Source organism: Dama dama, chromosome 9 (assembly GCF_033118175.1).
Source record: "Dama dama isolate Ldn47 chromosome 9, ASM3311817v1, whole genome shotgun sequence".
In the NCBI taxonomy this organism is placed as follows: domain Eukaryota; kingdom Metazoa; phylum Chordata; class Mammalia; order Artiodactyla; family Cervidae; genus Dama; species Dama dama.
Genome location: NC_083689.1, coordinates 29,402,984 through 29,426,869, shown reverse-complemented (window position 1 = coordinate 29,426,869; position 23,886 = coordinate 29,402,984). Strand labels below are relative to the sequence as shown.

The 23,886-nt window shown below is 38.6% G+C and overlaps 1 protein-coding gene across 1 annotated transcript in view; it reads left to right on the top strand.

Moving 5' to 3' along the window:
- Positions 1-16,330: 16,330 nt before the first annotated feature.
- CCDC192 (coiled-coil domain containing 192) overlaps positions 16,331-23,886 on the top strand; it is a 191,479-nt gene continuing 183,923 nt past the window's right edge. Inside the window, exon 1 of the mRNA XM_061150862.1 lies at positions 16,331-16,448. Within this exon, the coding sequence (XP_061006845.1) occupies positions 16,338-16,448 (111 nt within the window). The 5' untranslated portion in view covers positions 16,331-16,337. The remainder of the gene's footprint in view (positions 16,449-23,886) is intronic.

The following is a 23,886-nucleotide window of genomic DNA, read 5'->3' as shown; positions in this document are numbered from 1 at the left end:
TTGCAAAAGAGTCAGACACAATTTAGGAACTAAAACGAAATTCAACCTGCGAGAAACACCTTACAGCATTTTCCCCAAGGAGTGATTGGTATCTCAGGACGACACCTCCTCAGGGTTCCACCTCTACCTTCTCCATTTGGTGACTTTCAGAATGACCGGATAAGCCATACAGTGTGACAGAGAGACAGGACAGGATTTGGAATCAGAACATTTGGAGTCCACTCAATACTTCCAGCTATGTGAGCAAGTCATCACATTGCTTTAAACCTCAGTTTCCTCATCAGCAACAATTTCATCAAGTTATTCAGAAGTTCACTGAAATAAAGTGTGAGATATGTTGTTCTACACATTACACTCATGATTTTTATTGCGATAGGTGTGTATAAACTCCAGAACATCCCAAGAGAAGCAGCATGACTTATTCAAACACAGATGTTATGACAGTAACATAACTGCCACTCATAAGCAGCATGAAAGGTTCAAGTTTTCATTCTAGTCTGTTAGGACACATCCAAAGATATGCCTGGGACAGAGGACCCCTGGGAAGTTCTCTCAGTAGACATAAAAAGATGCCTTTGAGGTTCATTATGTATATTTTAAAAATGAAAATAATTCAACTAAAATAATTTCTTCTAAAAGTATATATGTTTTAAATTCTACCACACACATACAAAGTAAGTCTAGCCAGCCATTTATATACATAACAACCTTTTCTGATGACAATAGTTTTAAGAGAAACCAATCCTTAAATTAAGTTGTCATGCCTTTTGCATTCAACAGAAAGTGGATGCAAAAAAAAAATGAATTTGGAGATTATGCTAACTGATTTTTGTTCTTGAAAAGATGTGAGGCACTGCGATGGCAGGGAGGGAAACTGTTTCAGTTTTCCAGTTTCCAGAAGTACCTGTAGTTGCTAGGCCTTTGATAAAATATTTAGTGGATGAATTTGAGTACTCTACTCATGACTTAAAAATATCCATAGCAATATTTTTGATCAACCTAGACAGCATATTAAAAAGCAGAGATATTACTTTGCCAGCAAAGGTCCATCTAGTCAAAGCTATGATTTTTCCAGTAGTCACGCATGGATGTGAGAATTGGACTATATAGAAAGTTGACCACCAAAGAATTGATGCTTTTGAACTGTGGTGTTGGAGAAGACTCTTGAGAGTCCCTTGGACAGCAAGGAGATCCAACCAGTCCATCATAGGAAATCAGTCCTGAGTGTTCATTGGAAGGACTGATGCTGAAGCTGAAACTCCAATACTTTGGCCACCTGATGCAAAGAACTGACAATTGAAAAGACCCTGATGCTGGGAAAGATTGAAGGTGGGAGGAGAATGGGACAACAGAGGATGAGATGGTTGGATGGCATCACCGACTCGATGGACATGAGTTTGAGCAAACTCCAGGAGTTGGTAACGGACAGGCAGGCCTGGGGTGCTGCAGTCCATGGGGTCGCAAAGAGTCAGACATGACTGAGCAACTGAACTGAACTAAAATGAACATTTTGAGTGGTGGTGGGCTGTAGAAAATACATACAAGACAGTGGTGAAAAGTATGGATTTTAGTAACCAAAGGACATATATATGAATTTCAGACTCTCTAATCCCTGGCCATGGGATCTTGGGTAAATTATTTAACTTTTCCAAGTCTTGATTTCTTTATATGGGAAACAGCAATAACAATGATCACCACCACAGTGTTAAAATGAATAATGTGAATAGAATATATGCTTAAAGATAAGTTTTAAAAGATACAAAAAGTCTTGAGGATGTATACTGTAGCTACTAGTTAACCTTTAAAATTTCATTTCTGAAGTTGTCAATTAACTGGAGACATATGTTATTTTAAGGAGAGATTGTCAGCCTAAGATAACCTGTAGTATCATCTCATTTGTGCTTTTGATCTCCTTTGCATCTCCAACTTCAACTAAGGGAGTCTGATTGTTTATTTTTATTTCGTAAGCAAAGGTCATGAAACCTCAATGTGAGATTTATGTTTGCTTTTTAAAAAATCGTCATTAGGTAAATCGAGAGACAAATGAAAGCAGTTCCTGTGGTTGTAACTGAGCAACCACCTCCACTGGCAGGCGTTTTGTTCAGTTGTTGCTCTGCTGTATCTGCCATGTGTGAAATGACAGGCGGATCATTCAGGAAATTCAATCTGCCCACAGAAAGCGGCCAAACATGACAGCTTATTTTGGGAACCATTCTATCATGAGGATACATTTGTTCTTGTAGCAGCCTCAGAAAGCCTCCCTTTTATTAAACCGTGTCTTGATTAAAGGAACAGCTAACGTCTACTACCTAGAGAATGGTTTTCTCTTGACAAAGTTGCCTTATCATCAACACATATTTTATTGTTAAATATTTGTTTATTGCCTGTTTCCAGCAGCACAGATTGAAAGATGGCTCCTGGAAGGCTGAGCACAGTCATCTCATTAATTACAAATAGAAAATTCTTATAATAGTGCATATGACATTTTAATCTTATAAAATGTATAAAACAATATACTTCTGAAAAAGAGGACATGGGAATGGAACTGCTAGTTTTCTACTCATTTTAAAGTTTCAGACGTGGTATAGTTCACCAAAATTTGTTTAGTAATTAAAATTTAGAAACCAACTTAGAAGTTACTATGTTTTTACCAGAGTCTTTAGGTGAAAGCAAATAATTGTTTATTAACTGTAGCTAAAATTAAGAGTGACATTTGTTAAGGCACTTAATTGTGCTTTTTATTCTCTTGAATTATTTTCTTAATCTATATTCTCTACCTATAATATAATAAATTAACTATAATCTCTACCCAATCTTGGGATTTATAGTTCATTTAACTTCTTTTACTAATGCAACTCCAAATGGCCAAAATAATCCTTTGAACGATGAATAATGAGTGTGATACCTTGAAAGTGGAAAGGTAGCTCCATTTTACCAGTTTCTAGGACTTCACACTCTTGTTTAATTTATTTCAGATTCAGTAAGCATCTCACAAACTTTTTCATAAAATAATAATAAAGGCTTATCAGGACAAATAATAATTCACTGGTTGAGGAGTGTCTAGTAGATTGTGAGCATTCTTTCCTCCCTGTAGTATAGGTTGAGTGTTCTTAAAATTTAGAACACTGGCAAAATTGCTTGCCAAGTTACTCTATTTAAACTTTTTCCCTTATTTTTGACCTGCCACACATAAACCACTCCAAGATCAAATTTCTTTTCTTTTCCTCAGATTGCAGTTAATAATTAACTTCTTCCCTAAAATTAAAACAATAAATACACCATTCTCAGTGCTTTTTAGCTGTTTCAGAGTAACTGATTTTTGAATAATTTCTGTATGTTTTCTGTGAAACACAAATACTGTCCTGTGCTGAAAAGAGCAGATTCTAGGAGGAATTGTTTCTCTACCACACTGATAGCGTATGATGATGAATGCTTCTAGAATGGCAAAACAGCCCCTGCTTTGAATGAGTACAGATGGTGTCAACTGTCTTTATTTGTCATTTACTTTCAACTCACATTCACATCAAGTTCCAAAGTGTTGTCTTCTTGGTGAAGGATAATGATGAAGATGTGACTTCCAGGTTAAAGAGGTGACTTGTCAGTCATATTCAGATTCTCATAGTTGGGGCTGAGACCGCTTTCGGGCTACTCAGGGGCCTGTTAGGCTTTCTGTAAGGGAAATGTGTGTACTTTTCTTGTATTGCTGTTCTATCCTGTCTTTATCCCAGCTCTGAATCTTCTGATCTCTCCTTCAGTGTTCCAGGCACTTCAGGGAGAGTACAGAAGCCTCTCAAATCCTTGTCCATCGTACAAGTAACACTCACACACACACACTTTCAGTGCCTAGTAGTGCCTGGTACAGACTGAGTATTCAATCAAGTGAATACATTCAATGAATGGTAGAAAAAGTGAAGGAATAATAATGACATGAACGATGAAGGAAGACTGAAGGAAATATGAAGGAAGATGTTATGAATTTTTGACATAATCAAAATGTTTTGTTTTGTTGCTGTTTCTATGGGAGTAAAGATGAAGTTTTATCATTCTTGGAATAGAGAGATTAAAATGGATGTCTCTTTCTTAAGTTAAATAAACATATCATTAGACAAAAACATTTCAAAATAATTTCTAATCTATAGCTACAAAATGACTGGTAGTTTTATGAATATAATAGGGTTAGTGAGTACAGTATATTTTAAATAGAAATATTGTTTTCTGAGGATAAATGATATATAAACTACTATAGGGCTACTGTTTATAGTTTTATCTAAAATAGTGGTTCTCAAATTGTATTTCACATAAAAATATTAAGTGTTCTTTTCCTTTAATTTTTTGTTTCCCTTGCTGGTATATACCTCAATGAGGAAGAATAAAAACACAAAAATGGAGAAATAATGACCTTAAGGATTGTGATAGTAAATTAATCTTACTGAATATTTTCTTGTCTAGATAAAATGAAAAAAATATGTAAATCACTTATATGGCAACATCCTATATTAATAAGATATCATTGTTATTTCTATCATAAAACAACCAAATAAGAAATGCATATGCAAATTATATAAAGATTATGTGCAAATATATGCCTGCACTGGATGGTTAAAGCCTCCTAAATATATTTCATCCTTCCTCATTAATAGTAGCCATGGGATTTGAATGGCATTGATACCCCACCCTTAGTCCTAAAGGGTAGGTTCTCCCAGATCCTTTCCTGTTGCCACAATAGTTGGTTTGATGGTGGGCATATATTTCAGATTTAAGTTAATCACATTTTCCAAGTCAATGTGACTCAGATACTTAGGATCACTCAGTTAGAACAAAACATATGACTTTTGTCTAAGATTAGGGAAAGCAACCCTCTTTATCTCTAGCCGTGAACAAAGTCACCTGGAATCACATTTACTACTGGCAGCCATCCTATGTCCACGAGGAAAGTAAGTCACCAGAAGAAGCCAATGCTGGTGATAAAAGAATGGCAAGATGGAAAGATACTGTGTTCTGATACCGTCTCTGGTTAACCTGGAAGTACTTTTAATCTCTGAACCTTCTACTCGCATGAGCCAGCAAACTCCCTTATCAGTTAACTGCTTTTGCCTTCCCTGTAACTAGTAACTGAAAGTATCCTTTACAATACAATGTCCACCAAAACATGTTCATTTATTTGGCCATGAGCCATGAAAAAAATCCTAGCAGAGAAAATGATCTTCCTGAGAAACAACTTCTTAAGATTCTCTACTGTCACCTAGTTTGGTTTTACTTATTTGAGTCCAGAGTCTTTATTGGAAGTATAAAAAAGTCAATAAAGACATGAAACTATAACATTCAAATAAATTATATTTAATTTTACAGCTAACCTACAAGAAATTTTAATAGAGATACAATTAGAGACTCTACATAGATTCAACAGAACCTAGTGTAGCAAAGTATTTGGAAAAAACAGGAAAAATATTTTAAAATATATTAACCCAAAAGAGGAACTAAAAAGCCTCTTGATGAAAGTGAAAGAAGAGAGTGAAAAAGTTGGCTTAAAGCTCAACATTCAGAAAACTAAGATCATGGCATCTGGTCCCATCACTTCATGGGAAGTAGATGGGGAAAGAGTGGAAACATTGTCAGACTTTATTTTTTAGGGCTCCAAAATCACTGCAGATGGTGACTGCAGCCCATGAAATTAAAAGACGCTTACTCCTTGGAAGGAAAGTTATGACCAACCTAGAGAGCATATTAAAAAGCAGAGACATTACTTTGCCAACAAAGGTCTGTCTAGTCAAGGCTATGGTTTTTCCAGTGGTCATGTATGGATGTGAGAGTTGGACTGTGAAGAAAGCTGAGCGCCGAAGAATTGATGCTTTTGAACTATGGTGTTGGAGAAGACTCTTGAGAGTCCCTTGGACTGCAAGGAGATCCAACCAGTCCATCCTAAAGGAAATCAGTCCTAAATCTTCATTGGAAGGACTGATGCTGAAGCTGAAACTCCAATACTTTGGCCACTTCATGCGAAGAGTTGACTTATTGGAAAAGACCCTGAAGCTGGGAGGGATGGGGAGCAGGAGGGGAAGGGGACGACAGGGGATGAGATGGCTGGATGGCATCACCGACTCGACGGACATGAGTCTGAGTAAACTCCAGGAGTTGGTGATGGACAGGGAGGTCTGGCATGCTGCGATTCATGGGGTCGCAAAGAGTCAGATACAACTGAGTGACTGAACTGAACTGAACCAAACCCAAAAGGGAAATTTCTTGGAACCATTACTGTTTTTACCTATGTCTAACTCCAATATCTTACACTGTGATAAGAACATAACATGATAACAAATGTTTTTAAATGAATTAGTGATTTACTTTCAAGAAATAAATAGCTATAAAAGAACAGCTTGTCAATCATAGAAGGAACACAAATACGTCCTCAACAAGACACTGTAACAGTTAAAAGAAAGCAATGAATATAAGCAAAATCATGAACGAGGACTGGGCTGTAGGTTGAACAATTGGGTTTCCCGAATAAAAATCAACAGGAATATGAAAAATAGAAGTGTGTGAATTAGAGTTGGGTTCGAAGCAACAGAAACCAATCTGGGCTAAGAAAAGAGAAATGGAACTAACTGGTAGTCTATCGGGACTCATGAAATCAGTAGAGTTTGCAGTTAGAGTTGGTTAGGAATGGACAGCAACCAAGGCCATTCCAGAGGCTAAGAAGCAGGACTCATAATAGGCAAAGTTTAGGTCAGGATGCAGCTATGTAAGGGAGATGACAAAATGAAGGCTGTTTGTGGCCTGAATGAAAGCCATCCCAGTGGATACTATGAATAGTTGGAGAAGACTGAAGAGAGATGGAAAAATAAACAACTTTTTGGATGAATTTTTCTGTGAAGGGGAGCACAGAAAGACATGAGGTCAGACAGGTTTTAATGCTGCTACTTAGCATGTTTCTATGACAATGTGATAGGACTGAACCACTGGCTGGAACACCCTTCCTTGCGAAGGTCCCTAGGCTGCTCCTTTCCCATTCGCTGTGGTTCAGTTCTATGCTGTCTCCTGTTCCTAGTTGTACATTCTTGTTTTATTCTTTCTATAGCACTTTTTTCTATCTGAAATTATCTTCGGTAATTTTTTTATTGACTCCCCCACCTAAAGTATGATATTTATGAGGGTAGCAACTTTGTCTTGCTTTTTATCACTATATCACCAGCCTCTAGAAAAATCCCTGTCATGTAGCAGAGCCTTAATAAGTATTTGTGGGAAATAATAAATGAGCATATGGATAACTAGAACTTCAATTGCTTATTATTCTTATATCACTTGTTTGAGATTCTAAGTACCAGGATCCAGTTGCTGAACAGCCAAGTTCAGATGCTATGCGGTCCTTTGGATAGTATTTGTCCCTCCTTCGGTTATACCGTGAGTGCTGAGTACATAAATTTATTGTCTCTCTAAAACTGAACACAAGGGACAGAGACAATTCTTATAGGGGCATTAAGAGACTATTTGGGATTCCTAATACGACAAATGTTCATGTAATATAGAATTGTGAGGAAGGAAAAAAAATATTAACTTTCTCCCATTAAAAAAAAACATAGATGAAAAGCTGACATTCCTGCTCATCAGCTAACAGCTTTTAATTTTATTTCTGTCTTCTGAGGAAAGGCTTTAGGACCAAGGGGTAGGCAAGCCTCTCTGCTCACCCAGGTAAACAAGCCTCTTCATTAAAGCATGCTGGAAGTCTGGAGATAATTAGACCCACTGTGTCAAGCAATCAGCAACACAGGGAAGAGGTCACAAAAAACAATGACAAGAGAGCTGGCTAATTCTTGAGAGAAACACAAGGAAAGTTGCTGCAATTAACTGAAAGATGTTTGGGTTGTGAACAGTCCACGTACTTGTTTGTGAGATGTTACCGTGGTTTCTCTCCCCTTCAGCCCCTCTTCTTGTCCTCCCCTAGGTCAGACACACCCCGACTCCCAGCCACGGGCATTGTCACCATGTCCATTACAATGAAAACAAAGTGAACCTCCCTGCGTTAACTCTGTGATTAGCGGTCAGTAGTCTCCACAGAATTGTACCTCCACAGGAGGAATATCTATGAGGTACTTCTGCTTGTTTTTATTCATATATTCTTTCTTTTGGTGCTTGGCATTTGTCAAGTAGGACACCCTTTGGAACATCCAACACTTTCTTCATTTACTCTTTTTCTAATAGAACATGCATGGCTATTAGAATGACAGCCTTGATAAAATGATCAGTTCCAAGGGAATGGGGACCAATATTGATTTTATTTCTGCCTCACACCATGCTTAGTGCACAATGGGTCTTCAACGTTTGGTGAATTAGTGAACTGAAAGTGAGTGGAGAGATAAAAGCCAGAGGGCTCTTTCCCTGGCAGAAATTCTCAAAACCTCCACTGCAGCTTTGACTTCTTTCTGCAGCCATTCTAATTCATTGTCATCTACTATCTGTTCTGTTTTGCTCTCTGCTCATTGTATGTTTCTTCTTCTACCTTCCTTTCTGATCTTATTTCTTATTTCTTCTCTGACCTAAGTTTAACAAGAAATCTTGATAGGTATTAGGCTGAGAGCACATAAATTATGTATAATCCTTAGGATTCTTCTTTGCTATATATACATATATGATTTCTGATTCTAAAATAGATGTACTCCTGACAGACAAGTAAGTTTACAGATTATGCAGAGTGGTCTTTAAGAGTCCTGATGAGCTTATGATTTTTTTTTTTTTAATTTAAAATGCTATTAATGGAGGAAGTGCCGATGATTTATATTTATTTCTAGAAATTTTAAAAATCCCCCCCATTTCCTTTAGTCTAGAGGGAAGTTTTGTAGTTTTTTCTCAAGAGTTAGTCCATCTTTAAAAAATAAGTTCATTTCAGTGACTTTCGTTAATAAGTTTTTTCCTTCAACTTAACCACAAAAGGATAGAATCATTTATTTCATTATTTAGCCTGTTCAGTCAAAAATTCTGTAGACTAATATGTTTTCAATAAACCTGCTAGTTTCTTCACCACTTCCTTCTGAAATCCTTCCCTGTAGCATTCATTTAAGAAGTAATAGTGGAAAGGTCACTTTGTTTTTCAAGGACTTTTTGAAAGTCTGTTTTTGTATCAGTCATAACTCCTCACCTCTTTTTGATCATGAGATGTAAGATAAGATTCATAAGCATTATAAATAATTAGTGCTTATACTGACTTTCACCAGCCATTACTGAGATGACCTTCCTTTCAAAAATTGGTATGAAACAACCACACAGTGAATATCTGCACATTCCTCTAAAAGGCAGTAAAGTATAATCCATTCTGTGGGTTTTTTAATAAGATGGGCTAAGGAAACAGAACAGAATGTTAAATCTGGAAGGGCGACAGAAACAACTCAAGTTGAGTCTTTTATATAAAAAAAAGTCATAAAGAGGTAAGATGATTTTCTGAATTTCACACAGACCGCTAACTAGAGGCAAGGCCAATACCCCAGTTTTTATCTTTCCACATCCACCTAATTAGTGCTGATTTTTCCTCTTAGAACACCAACTGCTCATTGGTTCATAACTTCACTTGTATCGTTTACTTGTTTTTACCAGGGATCTGGGTGACAAAGTTCTGTTGGAGAAGTAAATGCTCATTATACTCTTTAGTTGATAAGCTACCACTGATTTCACATACTTTGCCAACAAAGGTCCATCTCAAAGCTATGGTTTTTCTAGTAGTCATGTATGGATGTGAGAGTTGGACTATAAAGAAAGGTGAGCACCAAAGAATTGATGCTTTTGAACTGTGGTGTTGGAGAAGACCTTTGAGAGTCCCTTGGACTGCAAGGAGATCAAACCAGTCCATCCTAAAGGAGATCAGTCCTGAGTGTTCATTGGAAGGACTGATGCTGAAGCTGAAATTCCAGTACTTTGGTCACCTCATGTGAAGAGTTGACTTATTGGAAAAGACCCTGATACTGGGAAAGATTGAAGGCAGGAGGAGAAGGGGATGACAGAGGATGAGATGGTTGGATGGCATCACCGACTTGATGGACATGAGTTTGAGCAAGCTCGGGAGTTGGTGAAGGACAGGGATGCCTGGGGTGCTGCAGTCCATGGGGTTGCAAAGAGTCAGACATGACTGAGCGACTGAACTGAACTGATTTCACTACTCTTGCAGTTATCTGGTCTACATGCTCCATCCCTAGAAATAAACTCTGTGATTAGAAGAATTTCTCTCCTGCCAATCTATTTTGGATGCACTGTGTGATTAGGTTTGTGTGAGCCCAGGACATAAGAGTTCAAAGCCCAGGAGTGATCTGTCTGTAGACTGCAAAGGTCCTATATGTACTTCCTGCCAGAGCAGGAAGTGGAGTGAATATTAGTTGTCCTGGGTCCACAAATGCATCCAGGGAAGGATGTAGCAACTGGCTGGGAGAAAGTGGCTGTGTTTTTCGGACAAACAACAAGGAAGAAGGAGCAGTGGCTACAGATGATTTGTGACAGTGAGCAGATCACCAGCTAATCAGCACAATTTATCACTTCTGCAATCCTAAGTCCGGATAGAAGCCTTAATTAGGATGTGGCCACGTGCAGTTTTCTGCCTGGGCCTATGGGATTATCACAAGGGGAGGTGGTCTGTGGCAAAAACTACTGGCAGCCTGTAAACCAATCCATTTCGGTGACTACACACACTCAGACAAACAGTGTGATTGTTCCCTTAGCACTGGCTCTGAATGTAAACATGTCATGGTTTGAGCACAAAAACCGTTACTTGTGGCCCACTTTGAGTGCATTTTCCAGAAATGATGAATCCATAGTGATTTTCATCTACACTCATGCCTGGATCTGATTTGTGAGATGTTTTTAGAGGTTACTGTGGCTTTGGAATCGAAACTTTTTCTCTGGGAAGCTAACGGTCCTTTCCTCAGCCATTGTTGTTGCCTAGTAACGGGGACAGCAGAGTAGTAACAGGGATTCTAAATGTCTAAGGAATGGGGATAGTCGATGTCTGTCCCACAGACAGGACATCTCAGGGGGCCCGATTTGAGATGGGAGAATGTTACAGCAGGACATCTGTGGTCCCAGGGTGTGACACCCCAGGGAGGAGCAGGTGAGTTCCTAACTACTCCTGTTCCAAAAGAATTCATGGGAATTTATAGATAAAGTAGCCTTCACTTGGTGCTTCAAAGAAAACCTTTCCTTCATGTCTGGGGAAAAACATCAGACAGACTTTTTCTCCTTTCCTGGAGAATGATCCCTTTCTTTGAACATGGATGCCTTCTCAGAAGAAAGGGCAGGGTCTGATATGCAGAAGGTGTTCAGTAAATATTTGTTGAATGAATAAAATGTTCCTCACTCATTCTTCTCAAAATCACATACTCACCCCAACCATGATACTGGTGTGAGAAGGGGAAGTTGAGGCAGCCCTTTTTTAGAACCACTGGAATGAAATGTCATCCTTGCTGCTCCCTTGCCAAGAGATATACACAAAAGAAGTTAGGTCATTCCAACCATACTCAAACAGAAATCCAAACCAACTCTGGCTACAAATATGGAAGTACAGTACCTTGCTACAATCAGTCTATAGTTAATTACTAGGAAATCTGCATGTTGACACAATGTTCCTTTCCCCTTAAAATGTAGATGTACCTTCCACTTAGAATTTTCTTCTAAACCTTGTATGAGAGATAACCAGAACTTTTCTGTAGAAAGAGCTATATCCTCTAAAATGATGTCCTTGTGATATGCACACATGTAACTCTAGTCCTGATTTATTAAGATTTAAAATGTGTTTTCATCACATGAAATGTGTGCTCACTTGCTCAGTTGTGTCTGAGTCTTTGCAATCCCTTGGACTGTAGCTCTCCAGTCTCCTTTGCCTGTGGGTATTTTCAGGCAAGAATGCTGGAGTGGGTTGCCATTTCTTTCTCCAACATGAAATATGTGAGCCTTGTTTTTATTTACTTTTAACCTATGGCTATGGTCCATAAATGAAATGAGAAATTCACAAATTCTCCTGTTTGTGAGAAACATTTCTACGTGCAGAGGAGTCTGTGACTCGCAAAAGATTGACAATCTTTTGGGGGAAGGAAGTTTTTTGAAGGTAGTTTCTGTTAAAGAAAATAAAAATGTAGCAAACACTTGTTTTCATTTCTCTGAACATGGCACTTTTAGAGATGACATGTCAATGTGCTGACAATTGGAGAGCTGAATGCAATGTTACCAAATGGAGGAAAAATGGCCTGTGATAAAAACAACAACTTTGAAAGGAACAGCCCAGGGTGCCATCAGCAGGGAAGTCAAGTGGAGAGCGGGGCTTTGCCCTCACTGTGAATCATCAGTGGGGGGTCTGTTCTCTTGGTATATGGAGCAGTCTTCTGTGCAAGCTCCATGGAGCAGGGCTCTGATGAAGGAGACAGTGGACGACCATGAAACTCCACTTCACCTTTAGAACGGTGCAATTCAGCTCTTTCACTTCTAAGCAGGAACAAACTGGCCCCATGTATCTGCCTGCCTTAATTTCTCTCCCCTCCTCTTCCCAGGCCCTTGAGACAGACCTACTCCATAGCGTGTATAGTTTAAACCAAATGGGAACGTGCACAGTGTTTTCTAAGCCAGGGATGGTTAGGCGCTGGATGCAATTAACCTAGGGGATGAAACAAACAGCTCTTTATCCTCTCCTAAAAGAGACGAGGTGCTCAATAGGTGTATTTCCAAATGAATTTTATTAAAATATTCATCCACTTGGACCAATTGGTGAAAAAAAAGGAGGCAAAAAGTTGGGAGAACAGATATAAGGAATTTTTTTTCACTGAAAGGAATGAAATATTTATGTCCTTATTAAATACTGGAAAAAACAACTATAAGGCCTATATGTCATATTATTACTTCCTGCCAAAAGAAATTTGAAGATGTTTTTTCAGATCTTCTATGAACCCTGAAGGAAGAAATCACTGCAATAAAAACAAGCTTCATAAATATATTTGGTAATTCTAATTTGTTTTCTCTCAAGGCTAATAGGCTTTCTAAAGCTTTTGTTCCCTTAATTATGGTACAATATGACTTGTCCTGTTGTATGCTGAGTTACTATGGTTACCCTGAGGCCATGACTCATGACCTTTAAATATTATTGTCAGGCAGCCAAAGCGGCCTTTCAAACCCATAGTTTTGTTTCAGGCATTACTAAAAGAAATTAGCTTCAAACAGTACTTTTTCTTGTATATCTGTGGCACATCTGAATATGCACATGTATTAGACTCATTTTTTTTGGGTTTGGTTTCATTCAGCGACCGAATGTTCATTTCTTGATTAAGCACAGTCCTTGTCTTCTGAGAGGTGTCATTGAGAAATGCAAAAATAAAGGTAGACAAGTAGCTGTAAAACATCATGAAATGAAATAAAACCCATAAAAGACAGACATCCAAAATCTGCTTGTGGACACAGAGGCAAGAAATAGTTCTGACCAGTAGAACTGAAGAGGCTTGTGGGAGCAGCATTTGAGTTGTGGTGTGAGGAATGGGAATGACAACCCACTCCAGTATTCTTGCCTGGAGAGTCCCATGGACAGAGGAGCCTGGCGGGCTACCGTCCCTGGGGCCCTGGGGTCGCAAAGAGTTAGACACAACTGAGCGACTAACACTTTCACTTTTCATTGTCATGAAGAATAGGTAAGATTTTAACAAACAGAGATGAGAGCATGAGGAAACAATCTAAGAAAAAGATAAACACACGCCCTGGAATTACAGGGTAGTAAAAATCAAATTTGGTGAAAATACCAGTTTTTGTGAGATAGATTGATAGAAAGTAAAATTAGTTAAAAGGCAAGAAGGGCCAGCTTATTAAGGTCCTTCAAATGGTTTGCTGTTTTTCCCAGCAACTGTGATGATCAAAAGCGTGTTTTCCATTTCATGATAAAGAGGTACTGTCAAGTAGAAAGCTGATTTAGGTATGATGCAAGAAAAACAATTATATCTCTCAGAACCCCAGTGTGTCCTTCACTAAGTGGGAATTTAATTAATTTTGTTCAATAGTCACTGATTACTCTGTGAACATTTTAAACAGTTTTGACTTTTTTAAAGTAAGAGACATGCACAGAAATACAGGAATAAAATAACACACTCATTAGGGAGATAGTAGGATAGAAAAATAATAAAAGTGCCCCAGTATTGTAAAATAAGGCTTGCTGGTTGGTTACAACAGAATGACTTATTAAGATTGGAGGTTTATTAGCTCAAATATTCATTCATTTATTTGTTCAACAAATATTTATTGACCATCCTAGCCCTCTTGAAGATGTTAGGGATAGAGTAAAAAAATAACAGCATAAAAAAATTCCCTATCTTTAAGGAATTTATATGTTCAGTTGAGAGGAAACACAATGGATATAATAAACACACAAATACATAAAGTGTTAGAAGGTGGTAAACACAGCAGAGAAAAATCAATCAAGGTAATTTGGATGGACAGAGGAGTGAGGAGCTTAATTCTAAATGAAGTGCATCTGGTAGTCTTGCCTGAGAAAGGGATATTTGAGCAAAGAAAAGAAGGAAGTAGTAAAAAGCCCGGTGGACAAGTATAGATGAAAACTTCCTGGCATAAGTGATGGAAGAACAATAAGAAAGCCAGTGTGACTCAAAAGGGAGGAGTTGAGAAGAGGAATATGAGATGAATTCAGACAGGTAAAAGGAGTGTTGTGTTTGGGAGGGGAGGAAGGGAACGGAATGGAATCCTACAGTAGGTGGAAAGGCTGAATGGCAAAGACATCTTTAGGAACTTGTAGGTTGTTATATGGCCTTTGGCTTTTATTCTATGTGAAATGGAATCCTTTAATGGAGATTTTTGTTTGTTTTTAGCAGAGGAGTGAAATAATATTTTTACAGTTGATGTGTGTTGAAAACTGAAGGTAGGGGGCAAAAGTGAAAACCAGAGACACATTTAGGAGATTAATGCAACAGTTCAGGTAAGATCTGATGTAGCTTGAGGTTTAAACCAGGTTGTTAGCAATGAAGATGGTGAAAACTGGCCAGGTACTGGATATATTATGATGGTAGATCCCTAAATTTCCTGTTGGGTTGGATTTGGTTTCCATGACAAAAAGAAAAGTCAAGGTTTTGGCCTGAGCAACTGGAAAGATAATGTCATTGTCAACTAAGATGGAGAAGACTGCAAGTAGAGCAGATTTGGGAGTAGGAATCAGGAGTTAGGTTTTAGAAATGTTGAAACTGAGATGTCTACTAGACATCCTGGTGGAGATGTCAAGAAGGCAATTGGATTAATGCATCTGGATTTCAAGGGAGAAGTCTGCACTAGAAATATATATTGGGGAGTGATCAGCACATTGTGTTAGTTGCTCAGTCATGTCCAACTTTTTGCGACCCCATGGGTTGTAGTCTGCTAGGCTTCTCTGTCCATGGAATTCTCCAGGCAAGAATACTGGAGTGGGTTGCCATTCCCTTCTCCAGGGGATCTTCCCAACCCAGGGGTTGAATCCAGGTCTCCTGCATTGCAAGCAGATTCTTTTACTGTCTGAGCCACCAGGGAAGCCCAGCATACTAATAACATTTAAATTCCTGAAGCTGGAGCAGCTCACTGAGGGAGAGAATTGAGTAGAGAAGAGAACAGGCCAATGTCGAGAGTTGAGAGAAAGAAGAAACAACCATCAAAGGAGACTGAAAAGGAGCAGGAGATGGAATGGGAAGAAAGTCTGGGACCTTAGGATATCTTGGGAGCCAAGTGAAGAATGCATTGCAAGGAGGGAGTCTTGAATCATGTCAAAAGTTGTTAAGATGAACTGTGACACATGACCACTGCTTACAGTAATGTGGACTCACTAGTGAATTCAGTAAGTGCAATTTCTGTGGAATGATAGTTGTGAGAGTCTGAATGGAGTGGCTTTAACAAAAAATAGGAAGAAAGTGACAATATAGCTTTGCTCTAATGGGGATCAGAGTAATCAAACAGAAACTAAAGGGTTAAGAGGGCTCAAGATGCAATAAATAACAGCATGTTTGTAAACTGTTGGAAATAATCCAGCAGACAAAGAGAAATTGATTGAGAAGCCCAGTGTAGGAGACAAAGAATTTTCAAAGTCTGCTGTTTCATAGGATATGTTTTTCTTCTCTCTTTTTTCTAGTTGAAATAAGATATTTTGCAGGTTTTCAGAACAGATTGTACTGTTCGGACTGCTTATTCTCAAGAGGACCTTTAAAGGTTATTTTATCTTCTTCAAGTAAAGTTTACATTCCCTAGTTTTGACTTCCTTTAAAAATGTTCAGAAAATGACATTGGGAGGAAATACTTTAGAAGATACATCTTCAATGTTACAGCATAAAGATCTATTAGATGCAGGGTGTGTATGTGTGTGTATGAGTGTGTGCATGTCTGAGAGAAAATTCTGGAATTCTAAATTCTTACTTTATTTCAGCACCACGTCTGGAAACTCAACATCAAATACACAACAAAGAAACAAAATACCGGTAAGAAAAGAGGTTTTCATAAGTTTCTCTTTTAAAAGCATTACAGTTAATGAAACTGTAACTTCTTTAATTGATGTAGAGATTTTTCTAACATAGTTTCTCTTTCAAATTGTACTAGTAAACATTAAAAAAAAAATAAAACATGTACTTTATCAAGTAGACTGTGTTAAAGTGGGCAGGGTACCAATGAGGGGATGCTGCTGGGCAGGAGGGAAGTTGGTATGGGGTGGCTGTGATCATGCTTTTCCTTGGGATCTCACACTGCTCTCTGGGGTCCTGCACAAGCATAGACATCCTAGGTTACTTCAAAGTATTTGCTTGTATATGAGGAAACCCTGGAATTTAGACGTGAAACAGATTGGGTAACTCGTCTTCCTTGGTTTGCTTGGGCTTGGGTTTAAATCACAGTCTCTTCCCGATATGCTCAGTTCATTCCCTTCCAAGTTATTCTGGAGCAGCTGGGTTCTTTCTACCTAAGCCTCAACCAGTCCCCCTGTAGGCCTCAGGTGACAATTGGGTGGGTTGGTGTTAGAGCTGTGATGAGTTCATGGAGACTCATTACACTAGCTTTCTATTTTTTTTTTTTTTTTTCATTTATTTTTAATAGTTGGAGGCCAACCACTTCACAACATTGCAGTGGGTTTTGTCATACATTGACATGAATCAGCCATGGAGTTACATGTATTCCCCATCCTGATCCCCCCTCCCACCTCCCTCTCCACCCGATTCCTCTGGGTCTTCCCAGTGCACCAGGCCAGAGCACTTGTCTCATGCATCCCACCTGGGCTGGTGATCTGTTTCACTATAGATAATGTTCATGCTGTTCTCTCGAAACATCCCACCCTCGCCTTCTCCCACAGAGTCCAAAAGTCTGTTCTGTACATCTGTGTCTCTTTTTCTGTTTTGCATATAGGGTTATCATTACCATCTTTCTAAATTCCATATATGTGTGTTAGTATGCTGTAACGGTCTTTATCTTTCTGGCTTACTTCACTCTGTATAAAGGGCTCCAGTTCCATCCATCTCATTAGAACTGATTCAAATGCATTCTTTTTAATGGCTGAGTAATATTCCATGGTGTATATGTACCACAGCTTCCTTATCCATTCGTCTGCTGATGGGCATCTAGGTTGCTTCCATGTCCTGGCTATAATAAACAGTGCTGCGATGAACATTGGGGTGCACGTGTCTCTTTCAGATCTGGTTTCCTCAGTGTGTATGCCCAGAAGTGGGATTGCTGGGTCATATGGCAGTTCTATTTCCAGTTTTTTAAGGAATCTCCTCACTGTTCTCCATAGTGGCTGTACTAGCTTTCTATTTTTATGCAAGTTTGAGGATTTCCTTTAAAAAAGAAAAAGGATGAGCTATCTGTACACCCTTGATTCAGATTCAGTAAGGATCCCCTAGACTCCACCCACAGACATTTCTGGAACAACCTTTCCAGCTCTAATGTAGAGGCAGTGTGCTAGAGAAGGAAGACTGCAGGCCTAGGAATTAGGCTGTAATGATACCCCAAGTCACCTAAATTCTCCAAGTCTTGTTTTTCATCTGTAGGATGAGGATGATGAGAGTTTAAGAGTCTATTTGATATAAGATGTTTGGGATATGAAAATGGTTGGGAAGCTATCTACAAGAGTACAGTGGTATAGCTATTAGCAATAGATTCATTTCAAACAGACACTCTGTGGACCGTGGGACCTTGCCCTTTGGTTTCGCTATTTCTTTCTGGATTCAGCATTCTGCTTTTCTACTCATGACCCACCCCGGCATTATCAGCTAAGAACATTTGATCTAGTGAGGTACATATTCAGAACCTTACTTCCACACAATTATTTTTGTTCAGTGTTAACATCTCTTTTCTAAGAATTCATTTATTCTGGCCCCAGACAGACTGGACATATGTCTCAAACCCACAGAAATTTTCAGGAGGTGGGTTTTTGTTGAAGAAATAGAAGTCAACGGGAAACTCACTTAGATTAGTAGAATATGATTTTAATGAAGAATTTTTCTACCTCTAGTTATCATTGAATATTCTATTACTATTTTTCAGTGAGTTTTTATCTTATGTAGTAGAGCTATTTATGGTTTTGTTGTCCAAAGGAAGAGTGTCCCTCACTGGCACTATATGAAAACATTTTTTCTCTGGTTAGTTGTAACCCTTGCGCTCGTAGTTAAATTGGAGTTTTGGAAATGGGAGACTTCAGCCTACCAATCTCTGTTGACGGCCTTTTCTCTAACAATGCTAATCAGTTAACACCCTAGAGGTAACCCTCTCACTGGCTGCCTAAGACACTGAAAAGGACAAGACGCCAATGACTGCATTTAGGATTTCTGCCTAGGGCTCCCAATTAGCTTCCCGGAGTTCAGAATCCATCTTCTCTCAATTTACATTTCACACAGTTGAGAGCCCTGGGGCTTAAAGTAACTGCTTCTGCCTTAGTTACTGAATTTTTACATTTCTAAAAGAATACATTTAGCTTGAGGTAGAGGTTAGGATTAGAGACTTGAAGGCCATAGGATGGTCACAATTAGTGCTGCCTCCTCAATGCACAACCCCCTTCAAATCTTGGAACTCAAAGGATGATTATTTAGCAGACCAGATTCTGCTCTGTACCACAAGGAACCAAACTGTAGGTGGATCTCAGATGCCTCTTTTGAATAGTTGTGGTTAGCTTTAGGAGAGAACACACGGATGAAGGATAAAAATGTCTTTAATTCTCTGAAGGTATCTTGAGCACCAAAGCAGAATGAAACACACTCTACCTTTGTGGCACCTGGCCTCTGAACAGTACTTTGACATCTTGACTTTACTGGTAAATTGTGCGTTCTTAGAGTCTTTATTCATCTCTGCAGCTAAGTGGCTTCAGTTGTATCCGACTCTGTGCAACCCTATGGACCGTAGCCCACCAGGCTCCTCTGTCCGAGGGATTCTCCAGGCAAGAATACTGGAGTGGGTTGCCATGCCCTCATTTAGCCTAGGGATCGAACCCTTGTCTCTTATGTTTCCTGTGGTTTCTTTACCACTAGCGCCACCTGGGATGACCCATTCATCTCTATGTCCCTGAAAGAAAGTTTGTGATACCAAAACGGCCTTCACTCAATACCATCTGAAACAGAACGACTGGACTGAGTTCCAGGCAAAGCACTAGGTAACTGACAGATGTTGTCCCTCTGAATTGTTACAGCAGCACATGGGGGTAGTTTTTTTAGAATCATCACTATTGTACTTTTCTTCTTTCTGCTCCATGAATATTATTATTATCACCTTAGGAATTAAGAAATTTAGAGTCAAGGAGGTTGAGGGAGAGTCCAGTTGTTGAGTGATGAACGAGTCATGTGTTAACTGGAGAGCAAGAACATTATGGTATCATCCAGTGAGAATTTACGTAGATCCACTTTTCAGGTGCCAGGTTACCCCTGTTTATCTGGACCATATTAGAATGTTATTTGAACTGTTGCCTTTGCTCCATTTTAACATCCTCTAACAAAGAACATCTAGTGCTTATAAGTCATCTCATTGGAAACTGTTTAGGAAATAAAAGCTCTGTTGCGAGGAGGCGTGACCTGAACCAAATACCTGACTCAGGGCTTCTCCCTGTGAACTATCGCTGAAAACTGTGACACAGAAATGAACAATGTAAAAACATCACATGACCTTTCGTTATGTAGAGTGGCACATCCAAAAATGAGAGTGTGGCTACGAATTCATTAATGCTAGAATATGTATGAACTATTTCACTCATTTTACAAAACTAGGCTTATTATGAAACCTCATACGCCATTTAGGGTTCAAATTGTAATTCAGTGATGACTTCATTAAAGAATTATCAAGAGCCCAAAATATTAAAGCACTTTAAAATTTTGTAATTCATAAGGTCAAGTTCATAGCACACTATATAGGAAGTCAACTTTATAAAACAAGCTTAAATTAGCTTTTAAAATACTACATTTGACAAACCGGGAAAGACAAGAATGCCTTAAATTGTGTCAAATTGCATAATTTCTATTCTTCTAGTACTAGGTATAACATAGCATTATTTTTGCAGGAAGCATATATTTGGTCACATTTCTGATATTTCTAAATTTTAGCATTCTGAAATAGCTTTCAAAAGATTCTTCTCTTTGCTAAGCAAACCTTCAAATCACTAATGAATTACAGTTGTTAAATATTGCTTGTATTTTAAAGGAACATTTCAAATGATTTACAGGAGACATTCTTACTTATCTTGAAATGAGATCAATATAGAATTGTATTTCTATGTATATTTAAATATAAAGATTTGTTGCTGTTATAAGAAATAGGTTATTTTACCACTCCAGTATGTAAGAAATGATATCTCAGAACTGTTTTAGATTTTGTTTCCTTTCTTTTCCTTTTATTTTTTCCTTTCTTTCTTCTTTACTCCTTTCTATTTTTTCCTTAAGCATACTTGACAAATGTAATGTGTACAAGTTGATGAGTTTTAACATATGTATACACATGTGAAACCACCATCCCAGTCAAGATAATGATCTTTCCATCACTCCCAGAACTTTCTCATGCTCTTTTGTAATCCCTCTTACTCATTCCTTCCCACCTAATTTCCAAGGAAGCATGTTTCATGTCCTTATGTATTGTTTTGCATTTCCTTGAGCTTTATATAAATAAAGTCATACAATATGCAACTTTTTACTGACTCCTTTCACTTAGCAAAATTATCTTGAACTTCATCCACATTTTAGTGTGCATTAATAATTAATTTTTATTGCTAAATAGTATTCCACTGCACTGAATGCACCAGTTTGCTTATGCCTTCACCCACTGACTGACATTTAGGTTATTTCCAGCTTTTGACCTTTTACAAATAAAGCTGCTATAAATGTTCATGTACAAATCTTTGTATGGACATATGCTTTCTTTCCTCTTGGGTAAATCCCTAAGAGTGAAATGGTTGAATCACATGGTAAGCTGTATTTTTAACTTTCTTAACAACTCCCAAACTATTTTCCAAATTTGTAGCATCATGTAACATTCCCACTAGCAGTGTATGAAAGTTTTAGTTTATTAGCTTTCTCTCTGATTCTGGTAAGGTCAGCCTTTTAAGTTTAGCCATTCTAATAGGTGAGGTGGTATCTCATTGTGGTTTTAATGTTCATTTCCTCAATAACTAATGGTGTTTGAGCACCTTTTCATCTATTTGCCATCCTTCTATCTCATTTGGTGACATATCTATTGAAATGTTTTGTCCAACACAAATTTTTAAGTTGTGTTGTTTGTTTCTTATCACTGGGTTTTGAAAGTTCTTTATATATTCTAGATTCATGCAATTTTTCAGATGTGTGTTTTGCAGGTATTTTCTTCAGTCTATGGTTAGTGTTTTCATTCTCTTAGCAGTGTCTTTAGAAGAGCAGAAGTTATTAATTTTGATGAAGTCTAATCTATCAATTTGTACTGTCATAGATCATGCTTCTGCTATCTGATTTAAAAAATCTTTGCCCAAGGTCACAAATATTTTCTTTTTTCTACCAGAAGGTTTATAGTTTTAGGTTTCACATTTAGATCTATGATTTACTTTGAGTTAATTTTGCCTGAGATGACCAGCAGCTGAGTCTATCACCAGGAATTTTACTTGGATGAAGGCACTCCATTGCTCCAAAGTCATCCCCTTTCATGGGTCAACCTGCATCCAGTGATTGGTTGATGCAGGGCTGCAAGACCTGGGTCCCTTTTTTTTGAAGGCAATCCTGAAGGGGGCCGGGCCAACTCGCTAATGGAATCAGCTCAGGCTGCTGTTGCATTTCTGCTTCTTTTCTTCGTTATAGGTGTTGCTTGTAAGAGCCATCTCCAAAAAGCCCTCTGTAGCCAAATCTCTGAGAGTCTGTAACCCTGGAACTCTAACCCCATAGAATAACACAACCAGAATAAGTCTAACTGAATGAATGAGGTTTTGTGAATGGAAATTCACAAGAAATGCAAAGCAGTCATTGTGCTGTAACTGAGGGCAAGACAAAAGACATGAATAGAAACAGTCTCTGTAACTTTGATAGTCCTTCAGACAAATCTTTCTTGATGTGAGAGATTTAATGAAAATCTGCAGACTTTAAGGAAGTAAAACATTTCATCTAATAAAGCATGGTAGAGCGTCTCTGGTGGCTTAATGGTGAAGGATCCACCTGTCAATGCAGGACACATGGGTTTGATCCCTAATCAGGGAAGATCTCACAAGCCTCAGAGCAACTAAAGCTGGTGTGCCACAACTACTGAGCCTGTGCTCTAGAGCCCAGGAGCCTCAACTACTGAGCCCAAGTGCCCTAGAGTCTGTACTCCACAAGAAAAGCCACTGCAATGAGAAGCCTCTGCACTGCAACTAGAGAGTAGCCCCCCATTGCCGCAACTAGAAAAAAGTCTGCACAGCAACAAAGACCCAACCACAGCCAAAAGTAAATAAACGTTTAAAAGCATAGTCATTTTCATGGTTTCAAACTAACAACTGGCTTTTTTCCCCCATAAAAGAACATGAATAGTATAGAAACAAAAACTTTATTTCTAGGGATATCTGCTAGTTTATCTAGATAGTATCTAATAAATGTTAGCTCCCCAGATGCTGGAACATGAGATGTTAGTCTGAATTTCTACAGACTGTTCAACCTCTCATGTAATGACTTTTATATCGATATCTTGCAAGAAATGAGGCACTGATCCAGGTCAGGCTTTCTTGCTCCTATCCCACTGTTGTCCCCATATAATCATCTCAAAGTTCAGCTAGTTTAACAACCTAAATTCTACAGGCAACAACTTCAACAGAGAGTTCAGGTCAAGCAGTACATAGAGAGGTGGTAGTGATGGCATCATTGGTGAGAAATATATATATATATTTTTCCTTTGGCTACTATCAAGAAATATCAAAACTTCATTAAAGTTTTGGAAGGATATTGGCTGCAATTGGCTAATGGCTTATCTTAATATTATATTTATCTGAATGATTCACTTCTTCTTCACAATACCCGTCCACACTGGGAGGCAGAGGGACACTTAATCGTGGTTACTAAGGGACCTCTGGGTGGGAGCCTTGCCTGGAGTGCCCTGCTGCCATCCAGGCAGGCAGCAGTGGGAGGGGAGTGTGCAGAGAGTGCTCAGCCCGGAAGTGACGCACACCATGGCTCCTCCGGCTTCATTACCCGGAGAAGTCACATGGCCAGAAACAACTTCAAGGACTGGGCAAGGGAAATAATATTTTGTGCTAGAAGAATTTTCCAAAATATTCTGGTGGACAAAAATTACAGCAATACTGGGGACTTCCCTGGTGTGTCCAGTGGTTAAGAATCCACCTTCCAATCCAGGAGTCACGAGTTCAGTCCCAGGAAGGGGAACTAAGGTCTCACATGCTGAGGGCAGCTAAGCCCAGGAGCCACAACTACTGAACCTTCATACCTAGAGAAGCCCATGCACCAAAAAGAA